The 21,195-nt window shown below is 55.7% G+C and overlaps 1 protein-coding gene across 1 annotated transcript; it reads left to right on the top strand.

Annotated features, from left to right (window-relative positions):
- The first annotated feature begins 1,880 nt into the window (after nt 1–1,880).
- Nucleotides 1,881–20,849, top strand: TRARG1 (trafficking regulator of GLUT4 (SLC2A4) 1). Its single transcript, XM_037880795.2, has 3 exons — nt 1,881–2,743; nt 16,822–16,954; nt 17,702–20,849. Exons 1-3 carry the CDS (start codon nt 2,024–2,026, stop codon nt 17,719–17,721), a joined length of 873 nt encoding a protein of 290 aa, XP_037736723.2. The 5' UTR covers nt 1,881–2,023; the 3' UTR covers nt 17,722–20,849.
- Nucleotides 20,850–21,195: the final 346 nt, after the last annotated feature.

Here is a 21,195-nt window from a genome sequence, read left to right as displayed (position 1 = left end):
ATTCTCCTCTCTCTTACACTGGTGTAAATCAGTAGCCATCAGAGTCAACAGAGTAGAATGGACTAAAACTGGTGTAAGAGCAGAACCAGGCTCCCTAATCCCAGGAAGAGTGTAGGGAAAGGGTGCCTGTGTTTTAGGCATGGATGTTACGTGGGGGCTCAATTGCTTTAGCTTCTCACCGAGATGGTTTAGAGGTGACTTGATCACAGGCTGTAAGTCTGTAGGTGGGAAGAGGATAGCTGGGGCTAGCAGACAAAGGCTCTTGTCACATTCCAGCTGGAAAGGAAGTCCACATTTTTCACAGTGAGGGTAATTAACCCCAAACAATTTACCAAGCCATGGCGGTGGGATTCACCCTGGTCTCAAATCTGTAAATCAAGACCAAAGGTCTTTCTGAAGGAGATGTTATAGTACAAACACAAGTTACTGAGCTTGCTGCAGAAATGGCTGGGGGGGGAGGGGGGTCCAGACTAGGTGACCACAAGGTCCCTTCTAGCCTTAACAGCCACCAATTGTTAGTTAAAATTTCTACAATTTTGTCCAGCATCTTTGAGCCTTTTTCCAAGGAAGCACTAGCACATGCCACGGAGGCATGGTGCTTCCTGGTGCCCTGCCACATGCCAGCTGCCCGCCCTGCAGAGTGACGCTTCCTGGCTGCCATCTGAAGCTTCTAAAGCCTATTTTAGTGGGAAGTGTTTCTGAACCTGCCCCCCTGCGTCCCACAGCATCTGCCCCAGTGCTTCTGCTCGAGGAGGCATTTAATAAAGCACAAATTGCACTGGACAACAGGCTGGCTCCAGCAGCGTTTCCTTCATGTTCAAAGCTGCTCAGCTAACGGGAAACCCATCCGTTATGTTAATCCTGACACAGTTCGGTCAACAACCCTCCAAGCTCAACAACCCTAACGGGCGGTCTCAGCATAAATCAACAGCAGCATGCAAAGACGAACTGATGGGCTCACTTGGCACCCGCTGGCACAGCTACTGTTTGCTGTGCCCACCGACAGGAGAGGGAGCTGGCTGGACACCAGTGACCCCTATGGAAAGAGAGCTCCTGGCCAATGGGGAGGGCTCAGGACGTGCCCTGGGCCCATCACCGGCTCTGCACATGTTAGTGGGTGCAACCCTCCAGCTGAGGAAGTGGCTGGTGGAGCCCTTCCCCTCCTTTAGCATCCACCTTCTCCACCACGCTCCTGCGTGCATAACCGAGACTCCCGTGGGCATCACGGGGATGTAAGGTACATGTGTCTGCCTGCCAAATACACACTGTGACGCACCAGGGCGGGGGGAGTGTTGACCTGGGAATGTGGCAGGGAAGTTGCACTGGGGATGGGAGACCTGAGAGCCTGTAACCTGAGCCAGGAGGGGGAGGGGAAGGTAACACCAATGCCGGGGAATGTGGACAGAGGCTGCAGGAGGGAGCCTGCTGGGGGCGGGGTGGGGGGAGTTTTAGTTTCAGTTTGGGGCTGGGTGGAGGAACGCAGGGAACCCCAGGGCTGGGGTCTGAGCTCCCTGCTCCCCCAGAACTGAGGGGTCCTGGTGGTACCCACAAGCTCTGTTTTGGACTGTGTTCCTGTTGTCCAATAAACCTTCTGTGAATCCCAGGAAGAGGGGTGCAGGCCCCCGACTCCCCCACACTCGGTGACACACACCCTGCTCCTTCACACCCTAGACATACATGGCAGCCTCCCTGGGGCCCGGCCTAACTGTGTCAGCTTTCATTTCCCAGCTTCTGCCGGTGAGAGGGATCAGCTTTGGAGCCCCCCCCCCCCATCTCTTCTGCGGCACTGGGTGTCCCTGGAAAGCTTCTCTCTCACCAGCAGAAGTTGGGCCAATAAAGGCTGTTACCTGCCCCCCCGGTCTCTCTCACATCCTGCGCCCCGCGCAGCTACCGCACTGCAAACACGGAGGGCAGCTCCATCACTAGGATCCAGTGACCCCCCCTTAGGGGCTGGCAAAACTCAATTGCCCGGGGGCTGCCACTCTCTGGCTCAGGCCGATTTCCAGCGCGGTCCTCCCTGGCGATGTGGGCAGGGGCACAGCTGGCCCCACCCCAGCGGGAGCCGCCCTCGCAGAAAGGGGCCACGCTGTGGTGGGAGGGCAGGGCCAGGAGGGGATCTCACACCCCAGCGCTCCAGGAAGGAGGCTCCCCCGCAGGACAGCGAGCGAGAGCAGGGCAGGGCAGCCCTGCCTGGGGCGGAGCAGGGGGACCCCTCCGGCTGGCCGGGCTACAGCGCTTTGCCCAGCCTCCGCAGCCCGAGCGCCCCGCGGGGCAGCTGCCCGCTGCCTGGCCCGCCCCGCCCGCCGGGCATGGCGATCTAGCCGGGCGCAGGAGCGAGCCGCGAGCCATGGCCATCAAGAGCGAGGCGCAGTTCGAGAAGGCGCTGGGGGGCCCGGCCCTGCCCGCGGGCTGCCAGGAGACGGAGCAGCTGCTCTTCGCCAGCGAGGGCAAGGGCGAGAAGGGGGTCCGGGGCTCCAAGTCCTTCTCGGGGACCCTGGCCAGCGACAAGTCGCTGGAGACGGAGCAGAACGGCCACAGCCTGCCCTACAAGGCTGTGTCCGCCGGGCACCTGGAGACGGCCCCGCACTCGCCCTCCCGGATCAGCCTGGGGCGGGCATCCTCCACCGCCACCACCAGTGCCCAGGAGCAGGGCCGGCCGCTGGATTACCTGGTGCTGGCCATCTTCTCCTGCTTCTGCCCCGTCTGGCCCATCAACATCGTGGCCTTGGTCTTTTCCATCATGGTAAGTGCTGAACGCCCGCCCGGGGGGTCCTGGGGCGCCCAGCCACCGCCCCCCTCTCCGGGGTCCTGGGGCGCCCAGACACCCCCTCCTCTCCGGGGTCCTGGGGCGCCCAGACACCCGCCCCCCTCTCCGGGGTCCTGGGGCGCCCAGACACCCGCCCCCCTCTCCGGGGTCCTGGGGCGCCCAGCCACCTCCCCCCTCTCCGGGGTCCTGGGGCGCCCAGCCACCTCCCCCCACACACTCCTCTCCGGGGTCCTGGGGCGCCCAGACACCCGCCCCCCTCTCCGGGGTCCTGGGGCGCCCAGCCACCGCCCCCCTCTCCGGGGTCCTGGGGCGCCCAGCCACCCGCCCCTCCTCTCCGGGGTCCTGGGGCGCCCAGACACGCCCCCCACTCCTCTCCGGGGTCCTGGGGCGCCCAGCCACCCGCCCCCCTCTCCGGGGTCCTGGGGCGCCCAGACACCCCCCCCCACTCCTCTCCGGGGTCCTGGGGCGCCCAGACCCCCCCTCCTCTCCGGGGTCCTGGGGCGCCCAGACACCCGCCCCCCTCTCCGGGGTCCTGGGGCGCCCAGACCCCCCCCTCCTCTCCGGGGTCCTGGGGCGCCCAGACACCCGCCCCTCTCCGGGGTCCTGGGGCGCCCAGACCCCCCCTCCTCTCCGGGGTCCTGGGGCGCCCAGACCCCCCCCCTCCGGGGTCCTGGGGCGCCCAGACACCTCCCCCCACACACTCCTCTCCGGGGTTCTGGGGCGCCCAGACCCCCCCTCCTCTCCGGGGTCCTGGGGCGCCCAGACACCCCCCCTCCTCTCCGGGGTCCTGGGGCGCCCAGCCACCGCCCCCCTCTCCGGGGTCCTGGGGCGCCCAGACACCCGCCCCCCTCTCCGGGGTTCTGGGGCGCCCACACCCCCCCCCACTCCTCTCCGGGGTCCTGGGGCGCCCAGACCCCCCTCCTCTCCTGGGTCCTGGGGCGCCCAGACACCCCCCCTCCTCTCCGGGGTCCTGGGGCGCCCAGACCCCACCCTCCTCTCCGGGGTCCTGGGGCGCCCAGACACCCCCCCTCCTCTCCTGGGTCCTGGGGCGCCCAGACCCCCCTCCTCTCCTGGGTCCTGGGGCGCCCAGACACCCCCCCTCCTCTCCTGGGTCCTGGGGCGCCCAGACACCCCCCCTCCTCTCCGGGGTCCTGGGGCGCCCAGCCACCGCCCCCCTCTCCGGGGTCCTGGGGCGCCCAGACACCCGCCCCCCTCTCCGGGGTTCTGGGGCGCCCACACCCCCCCCCACTCCTCTCCGGGGTCCTGGGGCGCCCAGACCCCACCCTCCTCTCCGGGGTCCTGGGGCGCCCAGACACCCCCCCTCCTCTCCGGGGTCCTGGGGCGCCCAGCCACCGCCCCCCTCTCCGGGGTCCTGGGGCGCCCAGACACCCGCCCCCCTCTCCGGGGTTCTGGGGCGCCCACACCCCCCCCCACTCCTCTCCTGGGTCCTGGGGCGCCCAGACACCCCCCCTCCTCTCCTGGGTCCTGGGGCGCCCAGACACCTCCCCCCACACACTCCTCTCCGGGGTCCTGGGGCGCCAGCCACCATCTCTGCCCCCCCGCCCCACAAGCTTGAGGGGACGCTTCTAAACTCCGCGCCCCGCTTTTCCCTTCCAACCGAGCGCGCTGCGCCCAGCAGCCCGGGCTGGACAAGCCGCTGGGGCGATGCGCTGGCTGCCGCGCCCTGGCTGCACGGACCGGGCACTTCCCCTGCGCGCCCCGGAGAGGGGAGCCCCGGCGGCCCCCCGGCACTGCCCGGCCTCGGGGCGCTTCCCTCCCCGGCACTCGGCAAAACCAGCAGGACCCCGCGCCCGGCCCCTCCCGGGGCGGCTCCCGCGGTGCGCCCCCGGCCACCCCGCCTGCGGATGCGCCACACGCGGCTAGCTGCGTCCCGCTGGGCAGCGCCGGGGGCAGAGGCCGGCAGCGCTGCGGCGGGGGGTTGTTCAGCCCGGGGAGGCTCTGAGGAACTTGGGTAGCGGGGGAGGCGGAGCCCCACGGGGCCGCCAGCGGGGCCCGGCCCCAGAGCTCGGAGCGGGACAAGCCTCTCTGGAGCCCCAGGGAGGGAGGCTCTGGGGCTGGGGAGGGGACAGGCGGCAGAAGGGAACCCGTCGCTGTCTGAAGGGGGGGTCACAGCACCCCCTGGAAGGAGGTCGGTCCCTTCCCACAACCGCTCGCCCCACGCGCGGCTGGGCTGGGGTGCCCTGGGCAGGGCTGGGGCAGGCCCTGCTGCTGAAGTGACTGGGGGTGCCCTGGCTGGGGATGTCCCTCAGCCAGGGCTCCCCAGCTACAGACCCGAAGGGAACCTGGAATCCTTTGTATCCTGCCCAGTTCAGAACAGTTTGTTCCCCCGGAGCTGGGGGTGCCTCCGGGAAGGGGCTGGAGGTGTGGGGGGGCGGGAGAAATGCAAGGGACTCAGGGACACACAAACCTCCCCAGGGCTAAACCATCCTGGAGCACAGGCTAGAGCCCTGCCGAAGCACCCTGGCTGTGCGGAAAGCAGAGGAGGGTAAGAGAATCCAGGCAGGCCCAGGCTCCCACAGAGGAGCAGCAGTGGGAGGGCAGAGAAGGGGACAGTGATTTGAGGTAGGGCCGGAGGGGGCTCTGACGAAGAGCAAGCCAGGACCCCTTTCAAACCAGCTTTGCTAGTTCACTCAGAGAGTTCCATACCAGCCTCCTCTGCAGCTGGAGCAGTTAGAAAAAGCAAGTTATTTTAAAAGAATAATAATAAAAAAAAAAGGCTGACAGGATAAAGTAGGTTTCAGAGTAGCAGCCGTGTTAGTCTGTATTCGCAAAAAGAAAAGGAGTACTTGTGGCACGTAACCAATTTATTTGAGCATAAGCTTTCGTGATGCATCGGATGAAGTGAGCTGTAGCTCACGAAAGCTTATGCTCAAATAAATTGGTTAGTCTCTAAGGTACCACAAGTCCTCCTTTTCTTTTTGAGGATAAAGTAGTGGCTTGATGAGCCCCTGGGAGCAGGGCCCGTTCATTCCTCACCCTAGGTGACACCGAAAGGTGGCAGAGCATGACCCGCGTCCATTCCAGGTGGGCCTTGGGGACAATGCTGCTGAGACTGGTCATGCTTTCCACCCACGAGAGGCAGTGAACTAGCACTGGACGGGCAGGGGCAAGGGTTCAGTTACAGTCAGGACAAAAACCACAGGGCCGGCTGTTGTGCTCACCGACAGGGGACCCTGGGGCTGTTTGTCCTACATCTAGGGTCCAGATTTGGCTCAGGCAGGCTTGAGATCAGTTTGTTTCAATGGATTTGTGCTGTCTTCCCACCGACTAGCCATGTCAGGCCAATGCTCTGGGCTTATAGCCTGCATGTTCAGAGAAGACCACTAAAAATCTACAAGTCATTCCTCCCCACAGCGTCGGCTTTGGGGCTACGGCGACATTTCTCCACTAAAAGCAGCCCATCCCAAACCAAAGCCTTTCTGGAAAATATCGCCTTACGGACGATGCCTGATCCCCCTCCACCAACCAGTTCCAACTAACGCCGACACCAGTAAGGGAGTCAGCACAGGCTCCTGCACTGGGAAGACATGATGCCCACAGCCTTTTACTGGCATGTTCATGACCCCTTCCACCCCATCTGCTTCGCAGGGCAGGGGTCGTGTGCCTTCAGGGGTCTGGATACCACCAGCACAGTGGGGTCCTGGTTGTTATTTAATAGGTCTCATATTATGGTAACAACAATAATAATTCTCACACCTGGTCTTTCCTCCCGTCTGTTTGTTAGCTGCTGTGTGGGTGCACCACTGCCAGGCGAGTTACCAGAGCAGAATCAGAGCTCCAGCAGTTTCTGTTCAAGCGCTGAGAGATTAAACAGGAGCCTTTTGTTCAAATAACTATAGAATAAAAGTGGCCCGTTTTTTTCCTTCATTTATTTTTTTTTTCAACTCATGGCTCCTGCTCCCCCAGTCCATTCTCCTCCCACGTGGCTTTCCCTGGGAGAACGCTGCCAAGCAGCATGGAGCCTGGCCTACGGACCAGAGGCGGGCCGGGAGCACATTCTGTTTTATGAATGCCTACTTTGCTCTTCCAGTGCATCTTTCAGCTGAAGCTCTAAAAGGCTCTTTGCAAACATTAACTCTTGAAGCACCATGCTGCCCAGGGAGTTAAGTCAGTATCTTCTCCCCTGAATACTCAGCACCCGCAGAGCTTCTGAATCAGCAACTCATTAATCCTCATCTACACGCCCTCTGAAGTAGGGAAGTACATTATCCCCCTGACCCAGAGAGAAAGTGATACCCAGCGACTTTGACAGAGCTGGGACTAGAACCCAGGAGGCTTTATGCCTGATCTCTTACACTAAGCACTAGTCCAGATTGCCTCCAACAAGGTCAGTTTAGGGATTTTACTGGTAAATAACAACAATCCCTAAAACTGAAAAGAGCCTATTTCCTCCTGATCCACAAACAGCCAAACTTACCCCCCAAAATAGAAAGTGGGACTTCATCAGTCCCTTTCTACGGCTTCCCGGGCCAGTTGCTGGGCTCAGGTATTTGCAAGGAGCTGATGGCATCTGGAGCTCTTCACGGAGACTGACGCAATTCCCACATTCCGGGGCAGAATTAGCCAGTGTGAGAACAGGGCAGAGCATAGCTAACAATTCTCCCGCCCCTCCGTGCACACGGGTGGCTCAACACGCACACCTCGGGTTCCAATTTGCACCGCCCCAATTAGTCTGGAGGAAGGAACCACCCATGGGCCCCTTTTATCCTTTTAATTGTGCAATACGGGCAAATCTCCCCTTTGAAAAATCAGCTCAGGGAAGGCAGCAGCCCCGGAGCTCCAGCCCGCTGCTTACTGCACAGAAACGCACCGCGGGGAACGTGCAGTCAGCGGTTCCCCGGAAGCCGATCCAGATGTAGAGAGGGACGTGGTGTCAGGACTAGAGACAAGCCCTCCGCAGAGACAGGCCTCCGTCTGGAAGAGGAAGCGGGCTCTTTGCAGAAGCCAGCAGGCGTCAGGTGCGCAGTGGAGAGCCTGCTTAGCCAGGATGTGGGCGAAGATGGACTCACCTCATTTGGCTCTGTGGGATAGTGGAGTCTTGCTCCACACACACAGCCATGAGCCACATAACTCCCAGGTATCCCTCCGCCGGCTGAGCCTTGTGTAAAGTAGCTCCACACTCTTCCTTCTGGGTTCCGCAGCAGTTCTATGCGGCGGTGATGGGGCTCTGATGTCAAACACCCGCCCCGTTGGAGTGGGGGAGGAACCGAAGAGGAAAGTTAGGAAGTTGCCCATCCCTAGACGTAAGTGCAATGGGGCGTATGTACCTTGGTACGTGCAAGGGACGCAGGAACATATCACAGCCAAACACTCGTCGTCCGCTGAGGAGCGTTGTCCCAGCCAGAGGGAGCACGGTGGATGGCGTTGCACCCGGCATCACGTAGTGAAGTGCCCAGATCTGGTTGAGTCCTGAGGGAGGAGAAGACTGCTCAGCATGGAGAGCTCACGTTCAGTATAGCCCTGGTACAAGCAGGCACAGTTCCCGGTGGCTTCAATGGAAGTTTCACTGGCTTTCGTGAGGGATGAATTGGCTCGCTGTGGCCAGCGAGGTGTGAACACCCAGACGTTTGCTTGATCAAGCACATAAAACTTGGCTGAGCGCATGTCCAGCAGGGCTAGAGATACTCCTGAGGCCATTCTGCACCTAAAAATTCTGCGCACAATATTTTAAAATTCTGCACATTTTATTTGTCAATAACTAAATGCAGAGGCTCCAGCATGGCAGTGGGGAGCACAGGCCACTGGCTGCACGAAGGTGGGAGATCACCCTGCAGCTTCCCCACCCCGGGGACACAGACTCAGCAGTGAGGCTACACCTGACCCTGACACAGCACAAGGCCTGGGCCTGCCCCAGAAACTCCCTGGGGCCCTGCCCGCCTGGGCCAGGTGTGGGTGGGCAGGCTCAACCAGGCAGGTCCAAGTGTGGAGGGGCTCAGTGGGGGGAATATCAGGTGTGGGGTGCGAGGATTCTGTGTGGGACAATCTGGGGGCAGGCAGCTCAGTAGGGGGTCTAGGTGTGGGGGGATCTGGATGCACAGAGGCTTGTTGGGGGGGTTCTAGGTACAGGGGCAATGGGACACTGCAGGGCTTTCCAGGTGAAGGTGGTTGGGGCTCAGCGGATGAGTCTGGGTGTGGGGGTCTCAGAAGGGGGGTCTGGGGCAGTGGGGCTTGGTGGGGTGGGGGGTCATTGGCATGGAGGTTTGGATGTGAGGGCTCGGTGGTGCGGGGGAGGGGGCTCATCAGGGTGGGGGTTTGAGTGCAGAGAGCTCAGTGCGGGGTGGTCTGGGTGCAGAGATGGGGGTCCGGAGGCAGGGGGTCTGGGTGCAGGGGGCTCCAGATGCAGAGGTTGAGATTCAATGGGGTGGGGTTTGGGTATGGAGGACTAGGGGGGGTTCTGGGTGTACAGGGTGAGGCTTGGCAGTGGTGTCTGAGTATGGGAGATTCGGATGCACAGGGGTTGGGTGGATGGGGGAGCAGCTCCCCATACAGTGACCCCTTCCCCCCCGCCACAGCTGAGGAGCAATGGGGGCAAGAAGCAGGGGAGGATGCTGAGCTTCCTGCAGCTGGGGGAGGTTTCTGGGGGTGGGTCTGTCACAGCTCCAGCCACTCCTTATAGGGGAAGAAGTCGTCCCATCTTCTTTTGCCTCCAGCCCAGCCAGGACTAGCAGCCAATCCCAGCTCAGGGTTAGAGCCACTAGCTGGGGTGTCCCCAGCCCTGCAGTGATTTACCTCTCTGCTGGCTGCTCTGGGTGCCTGAAACAATGAACCTGCTCTGCTAAGGAGTGGTGCAGGGCTGCTCTTGCAGCTTCCCTTTGCTTCCTTGTCAGAAAGTCGTTTTTCTGCAGGGAAGCAAAGAAATCTGCGGGGGACATAAATTCTGCGTATGTGAAGTGGCGCAGAATTCCCCCAGGAGTAGCTAGAGATATGGCAGGAACCAGGCTCTCCAGAGGCTTTAGGCACTCGGGACCAGCTCCCCTTGGGGGCACGCTCCAGACTGCTTGCAGCCATAGTGGCGGCTGGCGGGCATGCTTACAGCCCGATGACTTTTCTCCAGTTGTTGTGGGGGCTTGCACTCTTATATTTTCCGTGAAGTCAGTGCTTTTTCGCACCAGGCCTCTTCCTAGCACTGAGCAGCAAACAGAGAAGAAAGCATTGGAATGCCTTTGGAGTTAGGCTCATAAATCACCTTTCAAATGCTGCACTCAGGTCCAGCAGGTCCTGTGGTCAGCAGAAACATCATCTGCCCATCTCCCCCTTCCTCTCCCAGAGTGATCTCATGGAATGAGTCACTTCTGGCCTGGCTGCATAGACACCTGAGTGCATCTTTTTCAGTCTCCCTGTTTGACAAAGCTGAGGACTGGCTTTGGTGATGCTGACCTGGGCCTGCGTTAATCGGTTTCAGTTCCTTTCAGCCCTCCCATTTCAGAGAGCAGAGCTAACACACACAAATGGAGATGGAACCGTTGGGGACCAGCCTCGCTGCCAATTGCCAGTGCAGGGTTCCCCCTCCCCCCCCCGCCACCCCTTCTACTGGGAACATGCATGAATGAGCATGGACCAAGAGACAGAGAGAGGAAAGGAGAGAATCTTTGCGACAGCTCAGTCGTCCAAAACAGAAGAGCCTGTGTGCATCAGAGCCCAGGATATGACTGGAAGCACTTAGTCGGCTAGACACACAGAGAGATGCCCCAAGGAACACTCCGGGCTCTCTCTTACCCCCTCTCCTGCTGCTCCTATGGTGCAAACCAACCGTAAGTTTCTCCAAACAAGGGGAAGGCATTCAGGGCCCAATCCTGGGAGAGGCTGCATTGGAAAGAGCAAATGCTCTCTGTTCTTGTTGCCTCATTCAGCCCCTCGCAACAGGATGCAACCAAACAGCCCCTGATGTTACGCAGTGCTCACTGGTAAAACCCCAGGGACGGTCAGGGGCTGGGCTGCTTTTTTCCACTTTAAGGCGCTACTCTATCTCTAGAGAGTATCTCCAGGACCCAGATCTCTTCACACACTACACATAAGAACATAAGAATGGCCAGACTGGGTCAGACCAAGAGTCCATCTAGCCCAGTATCCTGTCTTCCAACAGTGGCCAATGCCAGGTGCCCCAGAGGGAATGAACAGAACAGGTAATCATCAAGTGATCCATCCCGTCACCCATTCCCAGCTTCTGGCAAACACACATGCAGGAAACCTCTTCCCCCTAGCACTAACGTGCCGCTCCCTCTGGGCAGAGGTGGGCACAGAGGCTGTTTAACAGCGCACAGCACCACTCAAGTAGCAGGGTCAGAGAAATGAAGACGAATGCCCCAGCCAACTGGAACTACAGAGGGAATATAGTGAGGCTCAGTGCAATTAATGCGCAGCACTTTGTAACTGTAATAAGTGTTATCGTTAGAGAACAACTTGGAAGGATTCCACTGATGATGTTGCTGGTTTTATCTCCTAAAATGTTCCCACTAGCATGTTTCAAAAAGAGTCACATGCTAATTATTTAGTCAACATAAAGTCACGATTCACAGTGCATTCCGACATAGTCATTCACCATTTCACAGTGGTTAGTTTTTAACACTAAACTCCCAGCTACAGCTACTACCACACACTCTGATTAGTCCTCAAGAGGTTCTTACATTTTAACAAACTTCCTCTCTGCAAACATTGATTAACGGACACAAATTACTCATGTTTTTATGTGGAAAGTGAAATCCACGATTACTGACATTTATCAGTTACAATCAAACCCTTCCATCCCAATGAGTAATATATGGACAGCGATAAATGCTCACAGAACATTCCATGTGAATGCTTGTGTATTTTTCATAACTTTTCAAGAGGAGCTTAGAGAAAAAGGATCCAGAAGCTGTAGTGATGGACTTCACTCCTTGTTTGTGTTTTGCTAGGGAACGTATAGACCAATGCAAGCGTGTTTCTCTGGAGTCCAACATACACCTTCCCCCCCAAATTACACATTTGTTACAAAAATCTGTGCCTTTAAAAATCCCAAATGTTAAAAATCTGTCAACGAACAGTTAAGGGATTCAGCCAGTCCCGCTACTGCCCTATAATCCATCGCACGCTGACATCCCACCTGATTTAATTTTGCCACCTTCTGCTCAGTAATGCAAATAGGCTGTTGGATGCATACTGTTGATTTTAGATATCCTCTATTCCGTGTGCAATCCGGCTTCTGAAAGGAAGAAGATCCAGGCTGCGTTAGGTTATGTCGGAGTTCTGTACGTTCTCCTCGAGTGTGCTGGGCTGCTGGAGCAGAAGAATATTTGTCTGACTGGAATTGGAATGACTGATTGATTAGGGTTATGAAATGGGGTGCTTATATGGTGATGTAGGTCTATGCAGACCTTGCAAGTTGTATTTTTACTGTTTTAAATCTATTGTGTAGCAAGTCACATATCTTTGGTCATCACCTTTGTTGTTTTTGTAGTGACTAATGAAGTAACCATTAGTAGTGTTTAGCGACACCGTATATTGGCAACAGAACCTTGGATAGGAAATGGGCTTGGATCGTCTAGTCATTTGTTAGTTTGATTTTTGCATAGATTTTTGCAAACTTTAAGGGTGAATGGTTAGGGTTAGGTGGGATGATCAAGCGTGATGCTGGCTTATATGGCAGTGGGAGACTTGCTGGACCTCTTAATGGTTAATTGCTGGATATTTTCACAAGGGGGGGTTTGTCTGGTTTTTTTAAAGGAGCAGAAGTTGGAAGGAAAGCGTGATCTTTGGACTCTATTGAAACTCATGCTTTCAATCTTACCTCTTTTACGTTTTTGTCTAGAATTCCCCCATCTCCTTTTTAAATGAGTGCAAAAACGTAAATCAGGCTGGTGCACAGGGTCTGTAGGAGGGGAGCCCCACTCTGACAGATCTTCTAAATCAGGGCTCTCCTCCTGAAGATCCTAGCATGTTCGTGGGAGGGGCGCATGTGCAGCCAAGTTACAGTTGCATGGAATATAATAACAGTAAAAACTCTAGCTCTTATCGGCAGACCTCAAAGCGCTTCCCAGTCGAATGGGTTTATTGTCACACCCCTCGTGTGAGGCTGGGCTCTGCTAGTATCCCCCCGTTATAGACGGGGAAGTGAGCACAGGCAGACTCGGCCTTGGCTACGCTTGCGGCCGCATGTTGCGTGTGTAGCTACACGCCACAGTGAGAGGGGGGCTGCATCCATGCGCTGGTGTGTAGGCGCTGGCAGGGGGGGAATGGCTCCAGCAGCGGGACACGACACTACTAAAAAGAGCCGTGCTGAGGGAGGAGGCCGTGCTTGGGCATGCAGAGAGCCATCTAGGATTCGGGTGGGTTTGTGTTCTACCTGCCTAAGCTGTGCCTTGCCACCCACTCTGCTGTTTCTACCCGGGCCAGCTGGGCGGGCAGGGTCTGTGCTCTACATGCCCCCGACGCGACTTGCCCCAGGTCACGCAGGTGTCTGTGGCAGAGCAGAGGTCTCCAAAGTCCTAGGCCAGCGCCCTAACCACTGGACTGCGATTCCTCCATGTTCCACCATCGGGTGCCGTGGATAATGGAAACGCTTATATTTTACAGCTAGAAAATTCCAAATGTTTAACTTTTGTACTGTGGGTAAAAGCCTGCGAGAGCCTGGCCTCCCTGGCAGAACTCGCCTTACTGTCAGTAGGGCCAGGATTTCACCTCTGTGCCCCCAAAGGCCTCTGCACCCCTTTAACACGTCCCCAGGCCTCCCACACCTCCCAACAAGGGGGACTTTTCTAAACACCAGGCTCTGAAATTCCTTATCTGATTTTTTCTCAAAATTTCCCAGAAACAAGAGGCATCAGGTAGGGTTTCAGGGGATTGGTTTGCTTTGGGGAAAGATGGGGTACACACTGAAAACAGGGCTTCTGCTGAGCAGCCAACATCTTCCTTGGCCCTGGAGGTGCCCTCCTGGCTCGCCACTGCACTCGTCGTTCATGCTGAGCTCCCTGAGTAGCCTGATCGTAGTGACATCTTTGCTCTCCCAAGTGCCTGGCCCTCCGCTAAATGCCAAGCCTCTGTTCCTTGCCTCGCATGCCCAGGCCCTGCAGCCGAGAAGCAGGAACATGGCCCTTGCACTCTCTTCAAGCAGCAGTAACCTGGTTCCCTCACCAGGGATGACCCAATTTTGGCCCTCGTGTTTTTACTTGGAAACCAGATTATTGCTGATTACAAGGGGAAGATAACAAGGAAATTGCTTAATCGGTCACTGATTCTGAAGGCTAAAGCTGCATCTAATTGTACTGTGGGTTACATGTGGTCTGGCCGGTCCTTTGCTTGGCACTCAGGCCTCGGAGCGCAGTTAGTACAGGTGGAGTTCTCTGGTCCGCAGCTTTGCAGAGCACAATGTGGTGGTTAAGCAGCCACGAAGGAGACCCCAGGGCGCTAGCCAGAGTACTGTGGGAGCTGCAGGGTGTCCGACTTTACCAAGACATTGCTCGTCACTGTCCGTGCATTGCTATCCAGTATGGAGCCTTTCCCCACTAGCTCTGGGGTCAATTCCAGGCAGGGACCCAGCTGACAGCTGTTCCCTTGTAGTCGCTGCTCCCCGAGCTCTGGAGGGGGCCCTGGAGTTTTAGCGGGGCAGGCAGCCCTCCGGTTCAGCCCCCCAATGACGTCACTCCTCCCGGAGCCTCAGCAGGGGCAGGACACGAGGGAGGCCTGCCCTGCCGCTACCCAGGCTGCAGCTGTTCTGTGCGCGAGCAGAGCAGCTTCCGTGGCTGGCGGGGGTCATCCCTCTCCCGTACGCACGTGCTAGAGGAGCCCCTGGGAAAGCCAGCCAGGGCCACGGCCGCTCTGCTGCCAGGCAGGGGGACCAGACTCGGGAGAGGCAGCTCCACAGGAACCATAACACGCCCACCCCCCAGCTCTCTGCCAGCTTCAGACAGTGCTGGGGCCTGTCGTCTCCGAGCTGCCGCTCCCCCTAAAGACGGGAGCTGCTGCAACCTGCTCTACTTATACAAACTGGCAGCACCCTCCAGGCTCCCATTAAGGTGCTACGGCAGGCCGGCAGTGGGACAAAGCTGGGGTGGGACGAGGCAGCCCCCATTCAATCTCTGTGCAGCCTTTATGAATGATCCCTATAGAGGAGTTTCCAGGCACCTCCCCGGGACTCCCCCCACCCCTGCTGTACCCTGGGAACCAGCAGGTTTAGTTACAAGGCGGGGGCCGCCCTCTGGCAGACTGCATTCAGAGATCAATCAAGCAGCAGAGTGGAGAAGCTGGGGTGGCCGTTCCCTCCCTCCCTCCCTGCTGCCAGCACGGGAGCAACCATCGCTGCCGGCGGAGTTCATGCAGCGCACAGCTGCCGCGTGGCCCGGGGAGGTCAGCACAGAGATGGGGAGTCCAGCAGAGAGGCAGAGTGCTGGAGCATACTCCAAAGCAGTGGTTTCCAACCCTTTTTCGTTTGCAGACATCTACAAAATTTCGAATAGAGGTGCAACCCCCTTTGGAAATCTTAGATAGTCTGTGGCGTCCCAGGTCTCCACGGACCACAGGCTGAAAACCACTGCTCTAAAGCGAGATGAAGCCCAGCAGTTCCCGAGCGTTAAGTTAAAGCCCATTCACTGTTCACATGCAGGCAGCACCAGTAACACGTAATCTTGCGTCTGTGGGGCAGACCGTCCCCACCAAGGGCTCCCACTCTTCCTTCAGGGTGGGCCTCCAGCCTCGGAGACTGAGCCTCTGGGCTCCTGCCCTCCTGCTGTACGTCAGGAGCTCTGCCCAGGAAGTCCAACTGAAGCAGGCGGCTAGTGAGAGATGTGTACGCTCTGCAGGGACCGGTGTGCCCCCGCAAGGATTTCCAGTGACACCGAGGAGCCTTGTGAGAACACAGCTAGGTTTCTTAGGCAGCTGGGACACAGTGTCGGACGTCCTTCGGTTAGCACAGAGAAATAAAGGTTAAGACATAGTCCATCTGGCCAAGCCAGAGCAACTCGCAAGTCAACCTGCTCTGGCCTCCATTCCAGGCTCTCTCTGCCCCCTTTCTCAGGCCAAGGTGAGAGCGGCTGGGCCTCTCCCCAGAGTCAACCATTATCCCCTTCCTGTCACCTCTCAGTCCTTACTTCTCAAGATGGCCTCTGCTCAGCTCCCCTGCCAAGGGGAGGGGAAACCTCCTGCCTCTGGCTTATTGGGGGCTAGGTGTTAGTGTTCTGGCCACTGAGGTTTTCACTGTCTTCATGGACTTTCCATTGATAGGAGTCAACCCCGGCCTGTCTTTTAATGACCTGTTTGGTCCACCCTGCTAGCTAGGTGACACCCTTGCCACGTCTCCTGCGCTGCCCCAAGAGCACTCTTCATTCTTTCGCACCCACTGGTTAGCAATGCAACATACAAGGGGAAACTGAGGCACACAGAGGCATCCAAAATATTACAAAAATTTCCCACTTTGGCCCATGTTGCACAGCTGCAGTGTAGGCGGCAGAGACAGTGCACGGCTATGGAGACTGCAGTCTGCTGCTCCTCTCTCAGCAGCGGAAGTGGGGGTGGGGTTAAACCCAGGTGTGTGTTTTCAATTATGTAAATTTCTGGAGGGTGGTGACTGTGATTCCCTTAGAGGTGGCCCCTAAGTGCAATGGCCCCACTGTCCCAGAGTTGTCTAAGCGAATCACATTGGGGATTGAAGCTCCTAAAAACACAGGACCCTTCCCTTTGAATCAAAGCAGAATCTCCGCTGGCTGTGGTCATGTTAAGCCTCATAGCCCCTATGGGCTGTATTTGTTAGACACACACCTAGACAATTACACACCTCCCTTGCTCTGGTCTAACTTCCGTCCTGTTCAGAGGAGCAGAACACACATGCCAGCCAGGACTTTTCAGGGCAGTTGAGCTTCAGAAGCTACTGAAGACTGCTGACAAACTTGGATTGCAAGTCAGGACACTCATACCAGGTGATCCTAATGCAGTTGTCTAGACCCAGCTGCTAACAGAGCAGCTCTCCTTTTGCATGGGTTAAGGCTGATGACAGACACAAAGCAGCCACTGAGCTGGAACCACAACCACTGACAAGCGCTTGTTTGTGTCTTCCTTTCTGCCAGTCAAGGAACAGCGGACAGCAGGGGGACATGGATGGGGCTCGGCGACTCGGGCGCATGGCCAGGTTGCTCAGCATAGTCTCCATTGTCCTGGGACTCCTCATCATTGTGCTGTACTGTTCGCTCAATTTCACAGGTAATTTCCCTCTTCCCCCACTGGCCAGCTGGCGCACGAGCACCATGGCACCTCCGCGCCTGGGCCCACCAGCTAGTCCCTAGCAGCATACCTGAAAAACACAGTGTGCCCACATGCAAGGGACACGTACGTGTGTGAAATACCACTAGGATGAGACTGCAGTGCTAAATACCAATCTAGCCTGAATGTTTCTGTGCCATTGTGGACACTACAGGCTGAAATAGCTCAGACAGCCATCCCACAATGCACCGGTGGCCCTGTGAAAAACCCCAGAATCCCCTGGGAGCTGTGCTGGAAATTGGAGGAATGCATTGTAACAAACAGCTTAGAACCTACTTTCTCCACCTGTGGGCTGCACCCAGGTTTCAGTGGTTGTAAACACCTTCTCTTGTGCCTGCAAGAGAGGGGGAGCCCACAATTTTAGGGGGGCTGTAAGATGAGGGCATGGTCTGGTAAAGATTGAGGCCAATGGTTTAGAAGAATGGAAACGTGTACATGAGGCAGAAGTGCAGCGATTCAGACATGAATCTGCATTCTTGGGGATCCAGCCCAAAGTGCTTCCAAACATAAACCAATCCACAAAGTCAGCACCATTTACACCACTGCTGTGCTAGGCCACAGGTGCGCTGACCTCACAACACTCCAACTCCCCCAAGGACCGAGCTGGCCTCAATGGAACCACACAAGAGCGGGAGGGGACGTAATTTAATTTGTAGAGGCTGTACTAAGACTCTCTTTATTTCACAGTTTTTCAGAAGACCAATTAGCACGAAAATACCTGGAAGAAGAGGAAGACGTCTTTCCTTCCCAGGGTTTTAATTTTACCCTTGCAGCAACCATGTTACAATTTAGAAGGGCAGCCGGAGGAAACATCTCTTCTGGAGCGTCGTCCAAGGGAGTGCATGCATTTATTTCACAGCCTGTTGGAAAATGATTTCATACCAAACAAAATGACTGGATAACACAGCAGCTCGACAAGGACTGGGAAAGAGGTTCAAATCCCAAGCAGAGGTGGAATGGAGGGAGATCCACTACCACACTCCTGATCAGTAACAAAGATGGTGGGTGGGAGGGAGAGTATGACAAAAAGGGGACAAGGGGAGAACTTCATGAATGAGGTTTATTTAAAGAACCTGAAATTTAAAATTTTTTAAAAAGGAGAGAACAGGATGTTTTGAGGAACCTTCTTTACAATTTTGGGACAAATCCTGTTTTTTGTATCGACAAATTCTCCGTCTCTACGAAAAAGCTCAAACTGCCATTGGGAGATTAAATCGATTCAGTGAGGGAGAAAGGAGAGCGCCACTACAGGGGGACATCACATGCACCTTTCTGCAGCTCTGGCCAAAACCACAGCGAAAGGTGGCGGATCTGGTGGGGGGGATTTTGTATTTTTAATTGGGGGGAAAAAAAAAAAGCTGACGACCATTTGCATGCCTCTGGGAACGTCCTGCTCCATGTCCGTTTGTACAAAGCTCTTCCGTCATTCCAAAGCATCCCAGAGCTGGGAGAGCAGGGATTCTGCTGCATGAGGAATGCCAGCTTAGCAGGAGAGTCCCCCTCACCCCAACCCCACGCTGGGGCTTTTATGGTAGGAACTGTCTCTTCTCTTTGGAACAATCCATTTCTACCTTCCTGCACCCCAGTGAGGTAACGTTTGTGCAGGTGGGAATCTGAGGCAGCAGCGGTGCCCAGGACCGGAGAGCAGATTCTGTCCACTTGAGCATTTATACCATGTCCATCATGGCTGGAGCGAAGGCCCAACCCAGAGCCCGTCACAGTCACTGCAAAGACACCTACTGGCCTGGGGGGGAAATTTCAAAGGCCCCACGGGGAGTCTCTCATTGCACCCTCGCTCCCCTTTGACAATCCCCCCAAATGCCTGTTTTAGCCCCTCTTCAGCTGTAACCACCCACGCAGCTGGGCTCAGCTCCATGAAAGGTCAGTTTTTAAGTGCATTATGTACAAATGACAGACTTCTGCTTGGCAGGGTTCAAAATCTTTGTCCATGGCCTTCCCATCACCTTCCACAACACGTGTTTCACTGCGTGGCATTTCCCAGCAGCTCAGGGCCTGGGATTTTCCTCACAGTCCCTTCCCTGGCCTCGCACCATACTTCATCACCTCTGACTCTGGCCGGGCTGGGTTTTGTTGCTTTTAGTGCACTACGTTCTGCTGCCCGCCTTGTGTGACACTTCCTCGCTTGGGGTTTTATCCAGGTTTTGTTGATGGCTTTGTGCCAGCTGACCCCCCGATCTCCTATTGGTGCTGTTTGCAAACTCACCAATGGGGGTTATACGAGAGCTGCAGTTGGGCACACTTTGACCACTCCATCATCCACATTTTACAAGCCGGTACCCAGCCACACCCTTGACGGCTCTGCGAACGTTGGCATTCCCAAGCCTCAGCAGAGTAACACACTTCTCCTCCCTCACACCCCTAGTAGCAATTTTGAGTCTCTTGGGAAGCTCTGAGCCAAACCCGCTGGCACTTAGCTGAGAGAATTCCCTTGCCACCCATTTCTGTGCTCCTCATTAATATGTTTTCTTTTGCTAGGCTGGCTTAGAAGCTCGGTGACAGTAACACAGAATTCCCTGGGTACACTAGGAACATGCTTCTCCGGCTAGAAGCAATTCTTAGGATGCAGAACCATTTGACTTTTTGCTACACTACCCTGCTTTCCCATGCTATGTTTTCCCCCATCTCCAGGCTTCAGTTCCTGTCTCCAGCACTCGATTAGAAACTACCAACTTCTAGAACACAGCCCAACTCCTTTGCAACATCCCTCTTGTTATCTGACTTTGAGTGTTTGGCGCTTAGGGAGAGCTCTGTGAGTTTAAGCAAGGAGGGAGCTGAGGGACAGTAGCTTATTGGACTCAAGTGTGTTTTGATTTCCCTTGTCACATTTCATGCAGAATAGCTTCTCGCTGAGCAATGCCCGATGCACGAGGTGTAAACTCACAGTGTCTGAGACATCCAGCTGCCTCAGGCAGCCAGATGCTTTGTCCAGCAACTCAACAGGACTGCACGTGGTCCTCATTCCCCATGCAGATCCCCATAATCAGCACATACGGTTCACAGAACGTGCCTTTCAGGTTCATTATCTCCTTTCTGACTTGCATAATGACACGGCTTCCTCTTCAGGCATCTTCCTGGCCTTTGCTCCCTGGCCCAACCCACTTGCAACTGACAAATTGCTTTTCAGGAGTGCTTAGAAATCACAACAAAAAGAGCCTTCTGGAATGGGAATAGGTGACACTGAAGGAAAACTGCAGTAATGAGTTACAATCCCTTGCAACCAAATATTTATTAAATAAGAATTTACATGCTACTTTATAATTATATAGCACCTCCCCTCGAGGAGCGTGAAGTGCTTGGCAAAATTAACTAACTAACCCTCGACTCCCATGTGAGGTAGGTAAGTATAACACTATCGTTATTGTACAGATGGCAAAATTATGGTATAGGAAAGTTAAATGACTTGCTGAAGGAGACAGACTGTAACAGAGCTAAGAAGAGAAACTAGTTATCCTGTCTCCCAGTCCCCAGAAGACCATCCTCCCTCTCAATTTAAGTATATAAAACAATATATATTTTCTTGGTATGGATTTTACACACACTGCACTTTCAAAAGGGAAGATGGATCCTTAACCATGAATGGTCCCCCATGGGCAGCTGCCATTTTAAAGATCCTCTACAGAAGACATTCCTGTCTGACGAAGCGGACTAGGACAGAGAAAGCAGAATTCATTTGAATGCATGAGAAGGCAAGAGCTGCCTTAGAAAGAAAACTGCAGTGATAATTTGTTGCATGCATTCAAATGGGATTTGCTTTCTATCGTACCCTACATCATCAAACTGTCAGGACAACAGCTTCCTGTCTCACTGTTAAATATAATAAAAAAGAAAAATGAAGACACTTACATTCCTTCAGTGATTTACTCTTCTTTCTAATTAGACACAGGATTAGATTCTTTTACACTACTCCACACTTTAAAAGCCATCTCCCTCATTCTCGTCTTGTGCTTAGATCCAGTCAAAAGTCTCCCGAGAGCAGTGCTCTAGTCAATCACAATCATAGCATGTAACCACAATCCATGAAAGCATGGCAGTCGGGGAAGAGCACCAATACACTAATGCACCAAGTTGCGGTTAAGTGGCTTCCTTTGCTCAATATTTCCATTCACATACTTTGCTGCCCTACCCTAAACGCCTCCTCTCCCACCTTGGGATTTACAGAT

Source organism: Chelonia mydas, chromosome 17 (assembly GCF_015237465.2).
Source record: "Chelonia mydas isolate rCheMyd1 chromosome 17, rCheMyd1.pri.v2, whole genome shotgun sequence".
NCBI lineage: Eukaryota > Metazoa > Chordata > Testudines > Cheloniidae > Chelonia > Chelonia mydas.
Note: the sequence above shows the minus strand (reverse complement) of the source record. Positions and strands in the feature narration are given on the sequence as shown.

Excerpts from the sequence above, each read along its gene's own strand:
- TRARG1 (XM_037880795.2), top strand. The coding sequence starts at position 2,024 with ATGTGGGCAGGGGCACAGCTGGCCCCACCCCAGCGGGAGCCGCCCTCG. Across the intron at positions 2,744-16,821 it reads CCTTGGTCTTTTCCATCATG|TCAAGGAACAGCGGACAGCA; the intron begins GTAAGTGCTGAA and ends CCTTTCTGCCAG. Across the intron at positions 16,955-17,701 it reads CTGTTCGCTCAATTTCACAG|TTTTTCAGAAGACCAATTAG; the intron begins GTAATTTCCCTC and ends TTTATTTCACAG.